The sequence below is a fragment of the Equus asinus genome, chromosome X (genome assembly GCF_041296235.1).
Source record: "Equus asinus isolate D_3611 breed Donkey chromosome X, EquAss-T2T_v2, whole genome shotgun sequence".
Taxonomy (NCBI): Eukaryota; Metazoa; Chordata; class Mammalia; order Perissodactyla; family Equidae; genus Equus; species Equus asinus.
In genome coordinates, this window is record NC_091820.1 from 68,999,177 (window position 1) to 69,018,701 (window position 19,525).

The 19,525-nt window shown below is 36.8% G+C and overlaps 1 protein-coding gene across 8 annotated transcripts in view; it reads left to right on the forward strand.

Moving 5' to 3' along the window:
• Positions 1-667: 667 nt before the first annotated feature.
• Positions 668-19,525, forward strand: part of DACH2 (dachshund family transcription factor 2) — a 472,014-nt gene continuing 453,156 nt past the window's right edge. For all 8 annotated transcript variants that reach the window (XM_070502515.1, XM_070502518.1, XM_070502517.1 and 5 more), the window contains exon 1: positions 668-1,388. In XM_070502515.1, coding sequence (XP_070358616.1) covers positions 874-1,388 — 515 coding nt within the window. In that variant the 5' untranslated portion in view covers positions 668-873. The remainder of the gene's footprint in view (positions 1,389-19,525) is intronic.

Here is a 19,525-nt window from a genome sequence, read left to right on the forward strand (position 1 = left end):
TTCACAGGCTCCCAGCGCCTGCTGAATGTCAGTGCGTAGGAGCGGGTTAGCAACCTGCAGCTCTGATTTGAGTGCGATCTTGGACGCTGGTTCCTCTGTGCGCTGGATATGGGAGAACTTACGCCGAGCGCGCTAGGTGGGCTGGAGAAGGGCTGAGCTGTTTACTTCTGAACTCTCTGGAATCTTTCTCCTGGAAGCTGGGCGAAGCCATCTCTTAGCCCCAGTAGAGTTTGGGAGCAATGTGCAAATAGAATTGGAGCTGCCACCTTCCTTTCCTCGATTGAACCCGGGTGGCGCTGGGTTGGGGGTAGGCACGTACTAGAGTCCTGCTTTGTGTTCCCACCTCGACACTCGTGGAACGCAGAGGGGAGGGGTTCGTAGGCTAGGCCACTTTGAGAGCTCTGCGGGGTATGTGGACATTCTCTCTTCAGAGGGCTAGGCAAGAAGCGGAGGCACCACACCGCCCCCTTCTCGGGCTCCATCCTTACTCACCGGCAAGCCCTGAACCGCCTCAGGTAGTCGGGAGGCGGGCTAGGGAGTCTCCACCTCCTCACGGGCGGCAGCCATTCGGTGCGCTCGGGAGCCGAGGGGGTGGGGCCCATTGGCTGGGGGGCGCTGCCAGTCTCGGGAGGGGGTGTGGTGAGGGTGGGGTCTCGGGCCGCGGCGGGTCGGGGCTGCTCACTGTTTGCTGGGAGGTGGGTGAGCGTGAGCGTGAGCCCGAGCGTGAGCCCGGCTCCTGTAGACTTGCGAACAGTTCAGAGCCAGCGAGAGCGCGCCAGAGAGAGCGCGAGAGAGTGAGGGAGGGAGTGCCTGGGGACCTAGAGGAGACAGGGCGAGAAAGCGAGGGCCCGAGGACCTACGATTTGAGACTGAATGACCATGGCTGTCTCAGCACCTCCGGTGATCTCTGCAACTTCCAGTGGCGCCGGCGTCCCGGGGGGCTTATTTCGGGCCGAACCCCTGTACTCAACTCCTGGAGAGCCTCCTCGTCTCACCCCCAATATGATCAACAGTTTCATGGCCAATAACCACAGCGCCAGCGCCGTGGGTGGCGGGGTCGGTAGTGGCAGCGGAGGCAGCGGCAACACTAACACCAACGAGTGCAGGATGGTCGACATGCATGGGGTGAAGGTGGCTTCATTCCTGATGGACGGCCAGGAACTGATCTGCCTGCCGCAAGTCTTTGATCTCTTCCTCAAGCACCTGGTGGGAGGGTTGCACACGGTGTACACCAAGCTGAAGAGACTGGACATATCCCCTGTGGTGTGTACTGTCGAGCAGGTCCGGATTCTCCGCGGGCTGGGGGCCATCCAGCCCGGGGTGAACCGCTGCAAACTCATCACCAGGAAAGACTTCGAAACTTTGTTCACCGATTGCACCAACGCCAGGTGAGATACTCGTTTCTTGGCTTGCTCTTCCCCCTTTGCCCCCTTCTGCATGTCTCGTCACCCTCATCCAACTTTGTCTGTAGAGAGTGAGTCCTAACTAGCTTGCCTCCACTCTTCACGCTCTAAGTCGGTGGGGAAGGAGGACTAGAAGGACTCATGAATTGCCGGTCCCTTCTAGTCCGCGCTCGGTGGCAGGGCTTAGGTCTAAGAAAGTTTGCGGTCCTCTACTGAAACTTTCCAGCCTTTCGCCCATATCTTGCATGGCTTTTTGGCTGCTTGTGGTTATTTGTTAATTTCTCTATTTGGTTTTCTTTCCTGCTCTTTTGTGGCCGTACGGGTCGGATAGGTTTTCTCCTGAACACGGACACCAAGGGCTTTCTGGAGGAGAGGGCTGGCTGAGCTGTAAACTGGGCTCCTAAGCTAGCAATCCAGAACACAGCATTTGGGGGATGCAGAGGGTCGGAAGTCTAGAATCCATCCCAGAGGGTGATTCGTTCCCCATCCTGTGTGTTTGTTGTGAGAGTGCGTGGGGTGTGTGGTGGTGGTGGTGGTGGTGGTGTTTGTGCGTGAGAGAGAGACAGAGCGTGTGAGAGCGTGTGAGGACGTGTGCTCATGCCTGCTATGCAAAGCTCCCCCGTACACGATACAGGAAAGTCGATGGATGCTTTTGTAAAAAAAGAACGACGACAGATGTCACTTTCCTGGGATCGTCCCTTTTGGGTCATCTGCAGAGGGCAATGTGGGGCATGAAACGCTGGGGCTGGGGCCGGTTGGGGGTTGGAGTAGAAGTTGGCAGGTTTTCTAGAGAGGATGCTTTCAGCTCTTCCCCCCAGGCGAACAGTTGGAAGGATCCCATTCCCTCAGAGAGAGGATTTCCTTAAATGATGATGGCCAGCTTCTCTGGTTGTAAGTGTATCTCCTTCATATCACAGCTTAGAAGTACATTAGAGAACAAATGTCCATAAGCAAATTGTATTCAATGTTTCTGAGTTAAAAAAAGAAAGGAAAGGAAACTATATTCAAGATTATTTGACTTTTTAAAGACCTGTGAATTAGTTTTCTTAGTGTTTATTCCATCTCCACTCTGGTAATATCTGCTAGGAAAGTACACATTTGGCAGATGTGATTAGCATACAAACCAAGAAATCACCATCACCAGGTTAAAAGGAGCAAAGGGTTTTCCTGTAAAAGAGCGCTGCTGTTGATCATTTTGCAGAAAACTTCTGCAGAGGTAGACTTTATCACAATGCAACTTTAAATCGTAAGACCTCTGGGTTTATGAACCAAAACTAACTCAGTTGTCACATTTGTTGTAAAATCCGAATTACTATGTATAGTTGAAGTATACTGACAACTTGTATACAAACTGTTGCTAACTGCTACACTCACATAATGCTGCAGAACTTACAAGGGAACCTTTTGTTTTTCTTTTTTTCTTCTCAGCAGTGTTCCCCTGTGTTTTAGCAATTTAACAGAAACCTGTTCATATGAGAGTTCCTACCTGATTCATAGCTGGGACTTACAAACCTGGTTTATTAGATCAAATTTTTTTTAAGGACGATAGATAGCCTCAAAACACAAAGGATAACTGCTCCCTTAATAAAACAAGCAATTATAGGTTGTAAGAGTGGAAAGGAAATTTTATTTAGACCACAAAGCACTTTATTAATACACAAACTCAGAGGGTTACTGGGGACTTCGGATGAGGGCTGTCTAGTTCATTTGTTGCCGTTGGAAAAGATTCACAGTTAAACAATTGCAGACATGGAAACCTATCTTCTCTCTCTTTCCCCCTCCCCCTCTTCTCTCCTCCTCTTTCCCTTCCCACTTCTCTCTCTTACAAACACCCATTCTTAAAGTGGAACAATTATTTCACGTAGGAAATTCTCCCTTCCTTAATAATTAATTTACACATCCTTGAGCAAAATCTATGACTTTCATTTAAAAAATAAATAGATTTGTATTTTAATGTGATTTTGATACTTTCCTCTGTAAATAGAAACTTTTCTTTAATTAATTTTTATTAAAGCTATTCACTGAAGGGGAAAATGATAAATTACTCTGTATCCAGAGGCAGGTGTTCTTATACTAGTTTTGGATGCTGTTATGTAATGTATTTTTAGATTATTATTTTAATTTAGTTAAGTTTTATTTACTCCATATCATAGCATTTACAATGCTAACTCTTTTTGGGCTTAAATTGCTTTTGTGTATGTGCATGTATAAAAGTGATAGAAAAATATCAAAAATGTAAGAAGAAATATATATGAGATATAATGCATGTGCCTCCAATTGCATTTTTTTCTTTATGGGTATTTAATTTATTACAATCATTTTCTATCATTGTGTTACAAGTTTTGTAATATATAATTGTAAAAATTTATGAAATATGTTCTATGAATGCAATCCATGAACGAAGATGAGGAAAACTACTAGAAACACATCTATATTGCAATTTTTAGGTAGCAAAAAAAACCCCCACAATTCTAGGAAAAATCTAATTAATGGTAAAATAACGTTACCAAATTTTATTGATGCAAAATGACCTCGTACTCATGTTGTTAAAAAATAAAAAATATGATACTGCTTATAATGGATGCTTTATGACTTTAGGTAACATTATTTACAGATATGTATACCTTAAATCATTCCCAACATCTGAATGATTTAAGAAAATTGTCAAATTAGTATTTAGATCAACATTATTTCTATGACTTTTCTATGTAGTGATTAGAAAGGTGAGGGATGTAAATAGGAATGAGGCCCAAGAGAGACAAAATAAGGTAGATGAGACATGAAGCCGGTTAGAGAAAAGAGATGGTGGGATATGAGCAGAATGATGCCAGGAGAGGGAGTGAAACATGGATCAGAAGAGCTTATAGAGATGCCCAGAGAAGATAAGCAATGTACCAATGGAGACTTGGCTAAAGAAGATTGTCATTCAGGACTCATGACTTCTTAGCACTTCTAGTTTAAAGCGGGGGGGAAACCGCAAGGAAAAAGTATGTGTTCGGTGAGTGGAAACTCTTACATACTATTCTTATTTAAAAAAAGAGATTCATCTTCATCTTCTGATAGATCAATTTCCACAATGTGTTGTTGAATGGAAGGCTTATTTGTAACGGTGTCATTGACAGTTTTCTTTTTTTACTTAATAAGCATTTCTTCCCCTCTCTGTCAGATAACTGGGGAAGAGTACAAGTCCTGAATTAGGGTATTTTAATTTGGAATGCTTCCTATACTATTCCAGAACACACAAAATGGACTGTTTTCAAATTGGCCATTTTCAAGCACCGTAGCGTATTACCCCTAAGTGGCATTTTGATTCGGCTCAGGGCACATTTTGTGCCCTGAAGAAGAATGAATGAGTAAAATACATACATGATTGTTTCTTTGACAGTACTGAAAGTCACTAGAAGAACTCTATCAGTGCCTTTATCAACTATTTTCTTATTAGCTAGTATACCAAAATATTCAAAGTTGTCTTCCCAGAAAAGAAGTTGGAAAATAAGACCTGCCTCAGCTACTGAAGAATAGTGAGACTAAAACTCTTGACTATTCATTGCTCTATTAAGTAAGGTAAGCTTCACATCACTGCAATTCCAAAGGGCTATACGATATTTTCACTTTGATGCCCTTTAACTTCAGAAATTAATTGTAGTGAGATTGTTTTGAAGATTATTAAGAAAATGATGATAAAAAGATCCAAACGAAATGGGAAAAGTTAACATCTTGTTTTAGATGTTTGTTTTTGCAGGTTTTTAAAAAAAATTTTGTGCAAGAGAACCTGGAGTTTTTAATATCAGAGAGAGCAGGCAGATTCAGGAAGCAAATGGCTAAAAATCTCACTCTTTAGTAAGGATTTTCCTTACTAAATTCTTCGAAGTTTAATGTAGCAGTAAAATATTAAATTAAAAATTTGTCTTCAGTGAATGTGAAAAATTAGCCAACACATTTTAGTGTTGTCTGTTTTTATCTACCTATCTCTATAAAAGTAACATTGTCAGACTTCATGATCGACATTTAATTTCATTTGAGGACCAACTGATTAAATGTTACTCAGTTATTTACATGTAGTCAAATGGATGCTTGAAGAAACAAGAAGTATGATTAAGAAAACGTGTTAGTGCATTTGGAGACACGATTCAACATATATTCAAGTGAATAAAAATTCAGTTTTTAAATTAAAAATTAAAATGTCCAATTGTGGTTTATTGTTATTTTGACTACGTGAACAAAACATAAATGGGCTTCCAAGTTAGAATAACTTTATGTGAATTATGATGACGTTTACAATAATTTAGAACTACTTTCAAATACTAGACATGTAGTTATTGTCAGCACTCAGTGATTTTGGCTTTGTATTCACACTTGATGAATGTAGTCCCTAATCCACACAGAACAACATAATTTACTTTGAAAATTGATGTTTTCGTTCATAGTAAAGTTAAGCAAAATCAAATTTTTGAAGAACTTGCATCTTTTTCCTGGGCTAATATTTTGTATAACTTACATTTTCAGAAGCCATAAAAAGGTTTTAGAAATTAATCTGGGCAGCAAATGCAGACATTTTATTTCATAGGATAATCAGGGGATAGTGATATTGTCTATTAAAAGCAGTCACAAAGTCGACAGTGCTCTGTCTTTTTTTAGAAGAATGTCATCAAGATCATAATTAAAGCAATCTAGTCATATGCCAGTGCACAGCTCTTCCATGTGTACATTCGTTTTAAATGTACACCTCTGCATAACCAATTTTTGTATATATCTAAATACTTTAGCTGGACTTCATTTTGCCCCAAGCATTCATTTGTTAGGTGATGGATATTACATTAAAGAAATGACACATAATATGATGGAGAATATCTTTGGATATTTATTTATGTATGATATTACCCTCAATGTGTAGTACATGAATGCCAATAAAGAATTAGGAAGTGATGGTCTTCAGACATTAATGTTTTATATGGTTTCACACAGGAAATCCCTAATACTTGTAGAAAATATCAAGTTTGAATTATTTGATGCTTTCTTAAGTAACCTTATTTTGTCTTAATGAAATCCCTAGGTGTTTTAAAAGTGCTTCTAGCAGGCAAATATAATTGTGAGAAACCCTAATCACAATATATTATGTTTCAGTTGGCAATCTGGAACTCTAGTGGCACTTTATCTGGTACATTTAAAGATACAAGTGATTTAGATTTATCCACTCTATATTTCAAATATGTGTTAAAACCACCCCTATTGACCAAAACTGAAAATATGTTTTCAGAGAAAGGACGTCAAACCTTTCCCCAAAAGCAAAACAATTAGGTATTAATGATATTCTAGTTGCATATTCAAAAGGCCCTTGGTAGCATTATTTTTTTCCTCCTTTTCTTCCCTTTCACCATCTCAACCTGCAAAACTCTTCACTGTCACTTCAGATCACACAATTCGAAAAAGATAAAACAACATTTAAATGCATTTGCTTTGGAAGGGAAATTGAGCATTTGCACCCAATAAGCCTGATTGTGGAACTGCATGCAAATTGTGTTTTGATTTATCTCTTTTACACTTTTTTCCATTTGAATTGATCTTGCATTAATTTCACCAAGCGGCTCTGTGAGGCTGCAGATGTTGCCCTGTGTTTAATAAATCAATGAGACAGATCTGAATGAATCACTTTAGATGGATTCTCTGCTCGGTTTGATGTCTAGATGTTATTCTTAGCTTGTTATCATGACAGATGCATTAATGTTCCCATACACTGCCAGCAATGTCAAAGAGATTGAAGCTTTTAAAGTGACGGCATCCCCTTTTCCATTTTCTGCTAGAACAACTAAATTTATTTTACTTTATTTAGGAATCAGAGAAAAATATCAAACCAATCATAAGGTTCTTCTTGGGAAAGATTCTTAATTTTCATGCTATGTTAACTATTCCTAAATGGTGGAAATCAATATATTAAAGCCTAAACATAGTGTAGCTGCTTAATAGTGCCTCCACATTAATATTTAATCATAGTAGGAAAATGAGAATAAGTAATATATGATTGGGACACATTGAAAGTGTCACTATAAATAGAATAATGCTGTATCCAAATTGATTACAGAAGGGTGTTAGTTTTTAAATCCTTACTAATAAGCTTCTTGTTGGCTTAATGTAGCCGCAATATACTCTTTCCAAGGGATTTAGAACTCTTTCAGGATTTAATATTTCTTTTTAGTAGGAAGGAAACAGCCTGTCCATTGTGTATTCATCATTTCCTCACTTTGTAATGCTCAAAGTCGTAGAAAAGTTTATTTCATTTTAGTATATTTCAGTTATTTATATTCTGGGTAATTATTTGTAAATCATAAATCATTCAGTAACAATAAATGCTACTTTTATAATTTAATTTCTTAGACTATAGAAAAGCATATGCACACCCAAAGGAGCTTTGTTATAACTCTAGTGAAATTTATTACCTACCTGTATTAAAAATCATAATTACCATACCTTATTTCCTTTAACCGGTGTCTTCATTACCTTGGTTTTAGGAGAGAAACAATTCTGTCAATTATTGCAAAATATTTTGAATTTATTGTTGTAAGTGTTTTAACTTTCTAGTTAATCTCTGATATTTTAAAATACACACTTTAAAAAGGAGACTCAATTTCTCTCTTGTTCAACCTTCTGAAGAATATATATTTTAAAAAATCAGCTTTTAGAGGTAGTTCCTCTTTTCAGGCCTTTACAGTATTCCTTCATCATAATTTTCTTGTTACCTTTATTAGAATAGGAAAACAGGAAACACTATTAACTGATACTGTTGAGGTCTGAAATTCTTCAGGAAAATTTTTATCTTCAGTGTTAAGCTAGTCTTGGAAGCTTAGGATACATGCTATGGTCTACAGTATAGTTTAAAGAGAAGTTTGTAATGAAAGTTATGGACAAGAGTTAACTTTTTTTTTCAAATTTTGCTTAACATGGGAATTTCTTCATGGTGAGATCTTGTACTATCCTTTAAAGCTAAATTTTTATATTAGAATTGATGAAATTGTTATATTGAGAATGTGAATATAAGATGTAATACACATTGTTTTATGCAAAACTGAATATAATATAGCTAAAGAGCAAATTGATATATTTATCATTGCCTATAATGATATCCTTCAGAGAGAACTGAATTTGTTACATAAAGCAAAACCTTGGATTTGTAATAGTAATTTCTGAGGAGTAATTTTTAACTTTAGTAATATTGATTATAAAATTTCATTAAGCCTAATATTGTGTACATATTAGACACCTACTTCACATTTGTTAAATGAATACAATCATGTACACAGCCACATATTTATTCCTCTTCTCAGAATTCTTTGCACAAATTGCTGTTCCTTAAAAAAGCTAAGAATAGTTACGTAAAGTATGCAATTATTAAAAATACACTAATTCTGAAATTTTAATTCCATTATAAAACTATTCGTAATCATGCCATAAACTTTGCACAAACATACATATAAAGCTGTCAAAATCTAATATGTGAAATAAGAATGTTTGAACTGATATATATCTTAAAGAAAGTATGACTTCTTGATATTTCCTTTTAGTGAAAACCCACAGCAGATGTTCTAATATTATGAATAGGCAAGAATTAGTAAATTAAACGAGGCTACTACCATAAAATGATTCTCAGCTAACCCTGGTGGCAGTTGACTTTTGATCTTCTTTCAAACAGTAAATGCATGTTTATCCAAAATGAGTCAGTAAGAAGAGGGTTTTCCTCCCTTTTTTCTATAGCCTGTGAGTAGAAACACAAATACCTAAGTATAATGATTTACTTTTTTCCTTGATAACCTCAAGACCCATCCAATTGCAACACTAACTTGCATGAAGTATCCCCCCCTTTTAAAGGAATGACTTAGTTCTTTCAGTTGTAATTAATTTTGAAGAGTAAAATTTCCTTTCATCTAGGACCCCTGAGGTTGAAACTATTCGTGTGTATGTACTATTTTGACCTGTTACAATTATTTAGTTTATTAGAGCAAATTGTGGTGAAAACTTTGTAATTATACTACTGGAAAAAATATATAGTACAGGAAAGTTAAAAAAATAATGAACCACAGTATTTTTATTGCTATATAACCTTTTTATTTTTAAACAAGTTGACTGCTTAATAGTATATAATGTAGTGTGTATGTTAAGGTATAAAACATTCAATTGCAATTGTGTCCAATGATCTTATCAGGTTGCTGGCAACTGCTAGCTGGTAACAGCATTTAGGCTACATTTAGTCTATCTCCTATTTATGCGGTGGGTTAAAAAGAAAAAAGTAATATTGATCTGTCTCCGGATTAAAGTTTGAAATGGGCAACAGCCTGAACACAAAAGGCTTTTTTTTATGATTTCTCAGCTTGCCATTGATCTCCTAGTTTTATTGCATTCATTATTTATTAAAAGAATTTGCAAGCTAAACATAACGTTAAGCTAGTTTGCACACAGGGACCGCACTTAGGAAATTGAATGGAAATTGCATTAGAGATGAACATCTGTGCTATTTTTCCACTCATGTGTTTATGGGTTTGTATAAAAGGTGTATTGGATTAACAGTTATAACCTTTATAGCTTACAGCAATATGTTAGATTCTGAGCTTTTAGTTATTTTGAAAGAAGTCCATCTTTCACTTGTTTGTATAAAAATTATAGTAATATCTTCACAAACAATATTTAGGTAAATTTATTTTTGTTGGTATATTTGTCAATGTGTTATCTACATTATGTGTAAGTTGTGAGATGCTCTGCTGTATTGAAGTAAAAACATTTTTAAAAATACATAATTGTCATATAAGACTATACTATCTCAATGGCTTTTCGTAGTAGGGTACATAGGTGCAAATTACACAGTAGTTATTTTAAGAATATTGAGTTTAATGCCATATTAAAGCACACCGAATTCACAGAAATGATGTAAAAACTTTCAAGTGACCATCCATAAAATGTTATTGTGTGTATGTGTTAGGCCTTGATACTTCTGAAGGGATAATAAACATACAGACACTGAAGACTTGCTCTATATGACACTACAGACGATAGGGTGGGATGCTTTATGATATGGTTCCCCTCTTGAATTCAATCCAAGGAAGTTTAACTACAAAAATTCAAGAGGAGCTCACAGGCTGAAACAGTTCTCCAGAGGACATAAGCTAGACCCTAGTGAGTATCTTTTTGGCAGTATTGTCTTTAATCTGTGGACATCTGGAAAACTCATTCTACCTATTTAATTATTGGAGTTCAAATAAATAGGATAAAATAAAAACCTCTTCACATTTTGATCTCTCATGATTAGATTTGTCATGATAGTGTGTGTGTGTGTGTCTATAGAATACACTGACTGTGTGGTGCCAGGTAATATTCTAGGTGCTATGAACGGAGTGAACAAAGTCTCTTCTCTCATGGAGCTTACATTCTGGAACCATGTTGTCTTTAGCTTAGGGCATATAAACCATATACACCCCACCCATTATAGTTGGTAAATTGTGAAATCTTTGAGATTACAAATTTTTGCCATATCTATTGTTGAATAATCTTTAAATTTACTTTCTCATATCTGCCTCATGTGTTATATCAGTAAACACTAGATTTTTTTCAGTCTTTAGAATTATACCAGAAAGGTCCAACTAAAAATAGCTATTGAGATATAAAATATTTTGGTTTTATGAATGTAGAGAATTACTCGTGTTTTAAATAAAATACACATCAAGAGGAGCTTGGAATAAAACAAGTATTTCCACTTAAGAATGGCTGTGGTTAATTGACTTTAGTATCTTTTCTCTGACATATATTTATTACAAGGGATATGAGTCCTTAAAAATTCATAAAATTAGTCATTCTACGAGACATATGTTTTTGTAGTAAAATGTGAAACTGTGGATTAGAAAAACACGTTTTTTTCTTCCATGTAAAATAGCTTGCTTTCATTTGTGTTGGAGTTTTCAGTAGATCCTCGAGTTTGATTTGCTTTGCACGCAGTCCTATACAATGCTGTGTGCCAAAAATTAAAACACAGATGAGAAAGATTTATTTGTTTTTATGTGTTCAGAATACATTGACCCCTACATGTTTTATATTTAAACATAAATAACTTTGGAAAACAGGATTTTTTGCAAACATGTGTAATTAAGTGTTTAATGTTAGGCTTGCTGCTTTGAAAATAGTCTGTGATCTGCTAAACTTCTAAATGTATTTTGTAAAAAAAAATTTATGAGTACCCTCTAGGTTTTCATTTGAGGAAGACAAAAAGGGAGTTCATTCATAGAAAAAAATTTACTGCAAAGTACATTTTATGCCCTGTACACAGGTTTAGGTCTCATTTTATAAACCAATTAGAATATTCAGTTTAAACACAATGTACATACAAATACAATATTTTCCAATCATTTGTCACTTCATTTCAACAAATATTTAATAAGTACCTATTATTAGTCTGTACAAGGCTACTTATCAAGCTGAAAGTAGTGATCTTAAAAACTATGCAAATTCTTATTTGTCTTATCTCCAGATTACCTGGGTAGAGTTTTGTTGTTACTTGGTTAACTCTCAGTTAACCTACACTAAATGCAAGGAACAGGAAATGATGTATATAATTCAAAGTCATAGAAAATTAAAGTAACACTAATTAGGCTTTGCAGTGCATTTTAAAATGTTTATGGCATATTTACCTGTTGAAACATATTTTTCTTATTCTATTATTAAATTATATTTACATGTTATGAGTATTCACTGGTGGGAATGAGAGATAGCCTAGAAATGTGCTAAGGTTGAACTGAATCTGAAATTAAATGCTTCCTGTAGAAAATATCTGAAGTGAAGAAAGCATTAGCAGACACAGAGCTTATACATGACAGCTAACAGCAGTATACTGGATCATGTTAGTTAGTGATGAATAAATTAGTATATTTTGCTTGAATTTATTCTTATGTTGTCTAGGGAAAGATTTATGTACTTAATGGATACAGTGCTCATTACAACTGTTAGCAGATCAAACCTGGCAAACTGCATGAGGCTAGTTGTTGACTTTAACACACTTTCCTGTGCTTAGGACCCCTAAATAACCATCTTCCATAAGTTAAATAAGCATTTATTGACACCAGAGTAATCATGGCTTTTGGGTTAAAACACATTGATGAATATAGGACTAAATCAGATTTTTGTTAAGTGTTTCTACTCTATGATGAGAACAATTAATTGATTTTCAACTTGCAGTTTAAAAAATGAAGCGGTGTAGTCTTGATGCTGATCATGTCCTGCAAGAGTGGTCCTTTCGGTGATGGGCACGTGTTGAACATTGTGATCTCTGAAGAGGGTAGTAACTGCTCCAGAGCTTGATACCAGGACATGTGATGGAGTCTTGTTCTTACAAGTGCTGTTGTTTTGGATTGGTCTTTGTCATACTAGAAGACTGACAGGTTTTTGTTGTTTTAGCAGCATGTTCATTTTCATGAGGTTGTATGATGCTTACCTAATCCCCATCCTCCCGGAGTCTAAAGCTTTTCTTATTCTTTGCAGTTCAATTGAATTGAATGACTGCTCTTCTATGTATTTGGTGTGTTTTTTTTTTTTTTGAAGAAGGCTCTCAGTTTTTAAATGTAAATACAACTCAAGAAATTCCTCTTTTTAGATCTTTTTCTGTATTTGTGAGAAAAATGTAAAAGTATTTGTCCCATATGGATTCATGTTCCATCAAAGAAGGGGCAGGGGCGCTCCATAATTTAAAGGTTTCTGTCCAATTAGGAAGACTCTTGATTTTAAAGATAAGAGGACTATAATCTGGGTCATGTTAGCATTGATGTCGTTCCATTTGAGCACGGACAAAGGAATGAAGCCAAAGAAGGGTGGAGAAAGCTTGATGAGAAAATATTTCTTATGGAAATATTGACTGGCACAGGAACTAGCTGATAGATGAGAGGCAGGCAGTATAATGTGGGCCGATGAAGGACTTTCCACAGAGCTCTTGAATGAACTATCTCTTTTAATTGCATTCATTTTCTTTTAGTAGTTAGTTTAAGCAGCTTCATGAATAGGAAAAGAAAGCATAAAAATATTAGCTATAAATAAAAATAAAAACACTAAAGGCAGTATGTGGAAATGCTTCTCCTTTTGAGGAGCTGGTGGCATTTGAAACCATAACAGAACATTGGAATAGGTGTTGTCACTAAAATAATATTCCTTTACTACACTAGTAAATGTTCACTTTAATTTCTGAAATATTTTATACAGTGTCCATTTATAATTCTTCCATAAGTTTCCTTACTATTACTGGTCCATTAGCCTGATTCTAGCTTGCCATAGCACATTTTGGAAACACATGTTGAGTATGAATTTTTTAAAAAGGGTTACATTTTGCCTTTGGGTATGTGTGTGAAGTTTTTATTGTAGTCAATAGTAACTAAGTGTGCATTTTAGGGAGTAATTTGAACCACTGCATTCAAGAGTATTTAATGAACATTAAAATTTGAATTAAAGAACATCAAAGTGGCATTTTTGTCATTTTTGTATTTAATAAGTACAGTAAAGCTTAAATATTTCCTTCATGCCTTCTGCCTGAAAATATATCTGGAAGTTTAAAATTACTAGCCATGTGTAATAGTAAAAACTTTACATGTATATACTGGTTTATAGTTTATATAGTGCTTTCACGTACATTAGCTCATTTAATCTGATCCTTAGAATAGTCTGTTTTTATAATTTTGTTGTGAAATTTCTAAATTTTTTAAAACAGATGGCTGATCACTTTACAACATGGGACTTCTGGGGATCACTTAATCTCATTTAGCCTTTTTTCATGCATTGCTAAATCAGCATCATCTGTAGTTATAATGAAACTTATAGTGCTTCTAGGGAATAATGCTACCTTATGTTTGTGCAGAAGTTCACAGGCTGCAGAGCTTGTTCCTACTCTATCTGCATTTATACTCACAGCAACTCTATGAGGCAGGTCATCTGACTGTGAGTTTAGGTGAGAAAATTGAAACGTAAGCGAGTAAAATGAATTGCTTAAGGCCATGCAATCTAGTACAGGCAGAGCCAGTTCCTGAATCTAAGCCTTTTGTTGTATGTCCTCTGGGACACTATGCTGTCGATGGTGTCTCTGAGATAGTAAGTCTTGATAGATGGACTTGAGCAAACAAGTTTAGTTACGTGGTAGATTGTTCCAGGTATTCAGGGAATTATGGAAAAACTAGTGGTGCATAACAGAGATAAACTAGTAGGAGAGATAAGCACTACACAAAAGCTTGCCTAGAATGTCTTCAGGGTACATGCTCTGATAGGAAATACTGCCTTTTAATGATGATGTTTTCCAAAATATAGTAACTAAACTCACTTGGTGGAGACTCAATTCTGTATGCCTGTACTGAAAGGTTTTGGGAACCAGCAAAGACATAACATTTTGAATGGGAAAGTGAAAGGAATAATAATTCAAGAAAGTGTGTAGAGATGGCAGTAGTTCATCAAAGCATGATACTGAAAGAATTTATGAAACTGGGACCTAGTTACTAAACAATATGAATTGTCTCTTGTGTCCAAAATACTATGCTAAGGTCTGTGGGTACCTTCAGAGAGCTTTAAATCTCATTATAGAGACAAGGCATACACACATAAAAAAGACTACCAGTCATTCATTCATTTATCAAATAGCTATTGAGTAGCTACTCTGTGTCAGGCACTCTTCTAGGTGCTTGGGATATATCTGTTAAAAATAAACAAAGATCCCTGCTGTTGAAAACGGAGGGTTATATTCTAGGGTATGATAGTGTGGATGAAGAAAATAAACTATATGCCTAATAGAGAAGTCAATTATATTGTATGTTAGAATATGGTAAGAGCTACGGGAAAAATAGAGCAAGTAGAGCAAGGCCAGGGGGAGGAGGTCGGAGTTGGTTGCAGTTTTAAATAGAATGGGTATTATAAGCTTGCTTGAGAATATGAACTTTGTTCACAGACTTGAAAGAGAGGGGAGTTAGCCAAGGCAAATCTGGGGAAAGAATGTCTCAGGCTGAGAAAACAGTTTGACTAAAAGCCCTAAAGCAGGAGCATTTCTAGCAGGTTTGAGAAACAGTAGGAGGGTAGTGTGACTGGAGTGGAGTGAGTGAGGGGAAGGGTAGGTGGAATGAGATCATAATGTTAATGTTAGAGGTGGGTCATATAGGGCCTTTTAGGCCATTTTGAGGACTTTGACTTTTACTCTGAAGGAAATGGGGAGTCACTGCAGAGTTCTGAGCAAGCATACAACAGGATTTGACTTAGACATTTAAAGGAACGCTCTGGCTGCTAGGTTATGAATAGGCTTCAAGTGGGGCAAATGTAGAAGCATTAGGGTGCTATTGTAGTGAACCAGGAGAGAAGTGGTGGTGGCTTAGACCATAGTGGTAAAGGAGAGGTGGTAAGAACTTGTCAGATTCTGGATAGGTTTTGAAGATAAAATCAGTAGGACTTCCTGATGGATTTAGACACTGAGCATGAGAGAAAGAAAAGAGTCACAGACAACTGTGAGATTTTGGTCTGAGCAACTGGGAGGATGAAGTTTCCACCTTTTGAGAAGGGGAAGGCTGTAGGTGTAGCAGGTTTGGGGAGAAAGTATAGAATTCAGTTTTATACATGTTAGTTTTTAGATATCTTTTAGCATTTTCAGCCGAGGTGTAGAGTAGTCATTGGATATACAAGTCTAGTGTTTGGGATAGACATCTGGACAGGAGTGACTATAAATAGAAAAATGAGAGTTTCAAAAACTGAGTCCTGGGTCACACCAACATAGAGAGCTTAATGAGAAGAGAAGGAATCAGCAAAAGCTTAAGAAGAAACATTCAGTGAGGTAGGAGGAAAACCAAAAGAGAATGGTGTCCTGAAACCTAAACAAAGAAAATGTATCAGAAAGGAGGGAGTGGTCAACTGTATCACATGCTGCTAATAAGCCAAAAATCATGAGGGCTGAGAAGTGGCAGTTGGATTTGGCAATGGAAGTCATTGGTGATCTTGATGAGAGCAGTTTGGGGTATAAGAATAGGAAATAAAAAATCTGAGTGACATGTGTTTAAGAGAGAATAGGAGGAGAGAAATTGAAGACAGAGAATAGACACTTTTTTCCAGGGATTTGCTGCAGGGGTAGCAAACAACTCGAGGCAGGAGGGAGTAGTTTGAGACCAAAGGCAAGTGAATTAAGAGGTTATTATATTTTACTAAGATGGAAGAAATAACAGCATGGCTGTTAGAAATAACCCAGTAGAAATTTTGAAAAAAAGCTGTTGTAGGAAAGAGAGAATAGTATTGCTGGAGTGATATTCTTGAATAGGAGAGAGTGAATAGGATCTAGTGCACGAGTAGAGGCATCTGGTTTAGGTTTAGGTAGGAGCAAGGTTAGCGCATCTCCATGAACACATGGGAAGCCCAAATATGTAGGGGGAGATTCTGGTTGATCTGGTAATCTGGACTCCATGGAAGTCCTCTTCTTACTGTTTTCAATTTTCTGAGCGAAGTGGCAAACAAATCATTAGTTAGGAGTGAGGATTGGAAAGGAGGTGTTGGAGGTTTGAGGAGAAAGAGAAAGTGTAAAGTAACCATGTAGATGAGTAGGAGAGTAAACTATTTAAAGAAGTTTAGTATAATTGTCAGGGAACATTAAATGCCCATTGAGGTTTATGATCATAAATTCAAAATGTTCAGTGTGGTTGTGTGTTTTAATTCCACCATGTAGGGCTGCATCAGTACTGGGGCAAAGTAGACAAATAATTGGATTTAATGAGAATTGTGGTTTTGCTAAGTGATATGAGTATAACAAAGCCAGAGGGGGCAAGGGAGTTGAGGGTTTGTGAAAAAAGTGATTATAATGAATGACAATGCATTTTAAACTGGTAAGGAAAAAAGAGGATATTGAGGAGGTGAGAGACAGTGAAAGGATGGTAGTGTCAATGGATTGGTGGTTCCAAGAAGAGATCAAAGAACTGTTGGAGATAGAGTACTAGGAGGAGTGAAACAGAGAAAGAGAGTAGGATGCATGAAATTAAGAACACAGGGGGCTGGCCCAGTGGTGTAGTGGTTGAATTCACGTGCTCTGCTTTGGTGGCCTGGTGTTTGCCTGTTTGGATCCCAAGCGTGGACCTACACACTGCTCATCAAGCCATGCTGTGGCGGCATCCTGCATACAAAGTAGAGGAAAATTGGCACAGACGTTAGCTCAGTGACAATCTTCCTCAAGCAAAAAGAGGAAGATTGGCAACAGATGTTAGCACAGGGCCAATCCTACACACACGTGCACGCACACACACACACACACACAGAATATGGAAGAGTTGCAGCCATTGGTAATTACAAGGTTTAGGGTATGACTATGGGCATGAATGACTGAAGAGGACAAGATCTTTGGAGGAGAGGAGGTCAAGACAAGGAAAGGCCAGAGTGTTGGTTGTATCATCTATGTTCATTGAAATTGCTAAGCATTAAGAGAGGAGTCTTTCCTAACATATCATATTTCAATTTTGTAGTACATATAGTAATGCGATCAGAGTTTGGTTTGTTTACAAATACTATTCTTAACTTAATTTCTAAAATTTTAAAATTAAAGTTATTGGAATTAAGAATTCAGGGAACTCAACTTGACTGAAGGTATTGTTGAAAAAGTAACCCACGTTCACTATATTATGAAGGTTTGAATATTTACTCTAACAATCTCTGTTTTGCCATGGGCATGCTGTACTTCAGTTAAGCTGTCTTGCAGAATATGGTGAAAAATAACATTTTCTAAATAACTGAAATAATGTTTGGTTTATTTCATCTATTATTAACATTATTTTACAATAGATGATATACTTCATTTTATTATGAACTGATTTTATACCAGGAACATTATCAGTCCCAGGATGTGTGTTTGTTGATCTTATTAGTATGTCATATATTCATGAAGAGTAAATTAAGTTCCTACTTTCCTTTCAGCCCATTAGTATTCTTCAAACAGAGTACTACAAATCTGCTAGGCACGGTGCAGAACTAAGAAATAGTCATGGTTCTTTACCTATAGATGGTTCATAATGCATTCAAAGTGGCAGAAACCCAATCAATATATATTTTTAACACCTGCTGTTCTCTGAGTCATGTATTATTAACCACACAGAAGCTACTTAAACAGCTCCTGCTGTAGTCACCACTTCTCCTGGCTACCCTTTGACTACTCTGGGGATTTCTGTGACCTTGGAGATTTGGTGATGAAGAAATAGTTAAGCTTTAAATCAAGTTCTTATGTGAAATCATTGCAGAGCAAAGCTAAGAAGTTGGTGTTCTCAATCTTAATTCCTTGCTAAGTACCTAGGAAACGAATTTTCTCTGGTAGGGCTTGCTCAGCCATTCACCTGGCATCTTAATAGAGTGATTGGGAAGAAGGGTTTGGTCAGCATTTGCAAACTCCCATTAGATTCTGTCACTGATTCTGAGTGAGTTTTAATTTCTGCAGCTGGAGAATAGCAAGAGAAGCCAGATGTAGTAACATCTGCTATTAAGACTCTTGTTTAGGGGAAAAAAAGGCAGTTCCATTGTTAAAGTTTGATTTTAGCTTTGTTGGCTTGATTTAAAAAATCTTGTTTCTCTCCTTTATATAGCACTGAAAAGAGACATGTGCATATACTAGACACTGGGTTATCTCAATCAGGATAGGCTGTCCAAAGTGTTGTAGAAAGAACATTTTAGGCATGATAACCCTAATATCTATTACACAAAAGCAAAGCAAGGAACAAGTGATTACTCATCCTGCCTGATATTTCAAATTTGATGAGATTAGAACTTCAAATGAATATTTTATTCAAGCATGAATCATTGGCAGGTCTGTTAAAACTGGATGGAAGTGCAGTGAGGTAATGTAAACTGCCTAAGGAAACTGACAGCAGAAAATGTTAAGGTTGAGATTCCTTTCCAGGAAGAATTGCCACTACTCAAGGTCTAGCTGAAAACGACCATCTTTAAAGATCTAGCTGAAGTCTTACCTCTGCTATGAGGACGTCCCTCCTCATCTGCAGTGATATTTGCTTCTCTGAACTTTTATCTGCAGATAGCCTTTCTTCTTCTTTATAAATTGTTAAGTTTTAAGCTGAGTATGTTTTCTCTTTCCCCCAACTAGCTTCTAAATTCCTCAACTT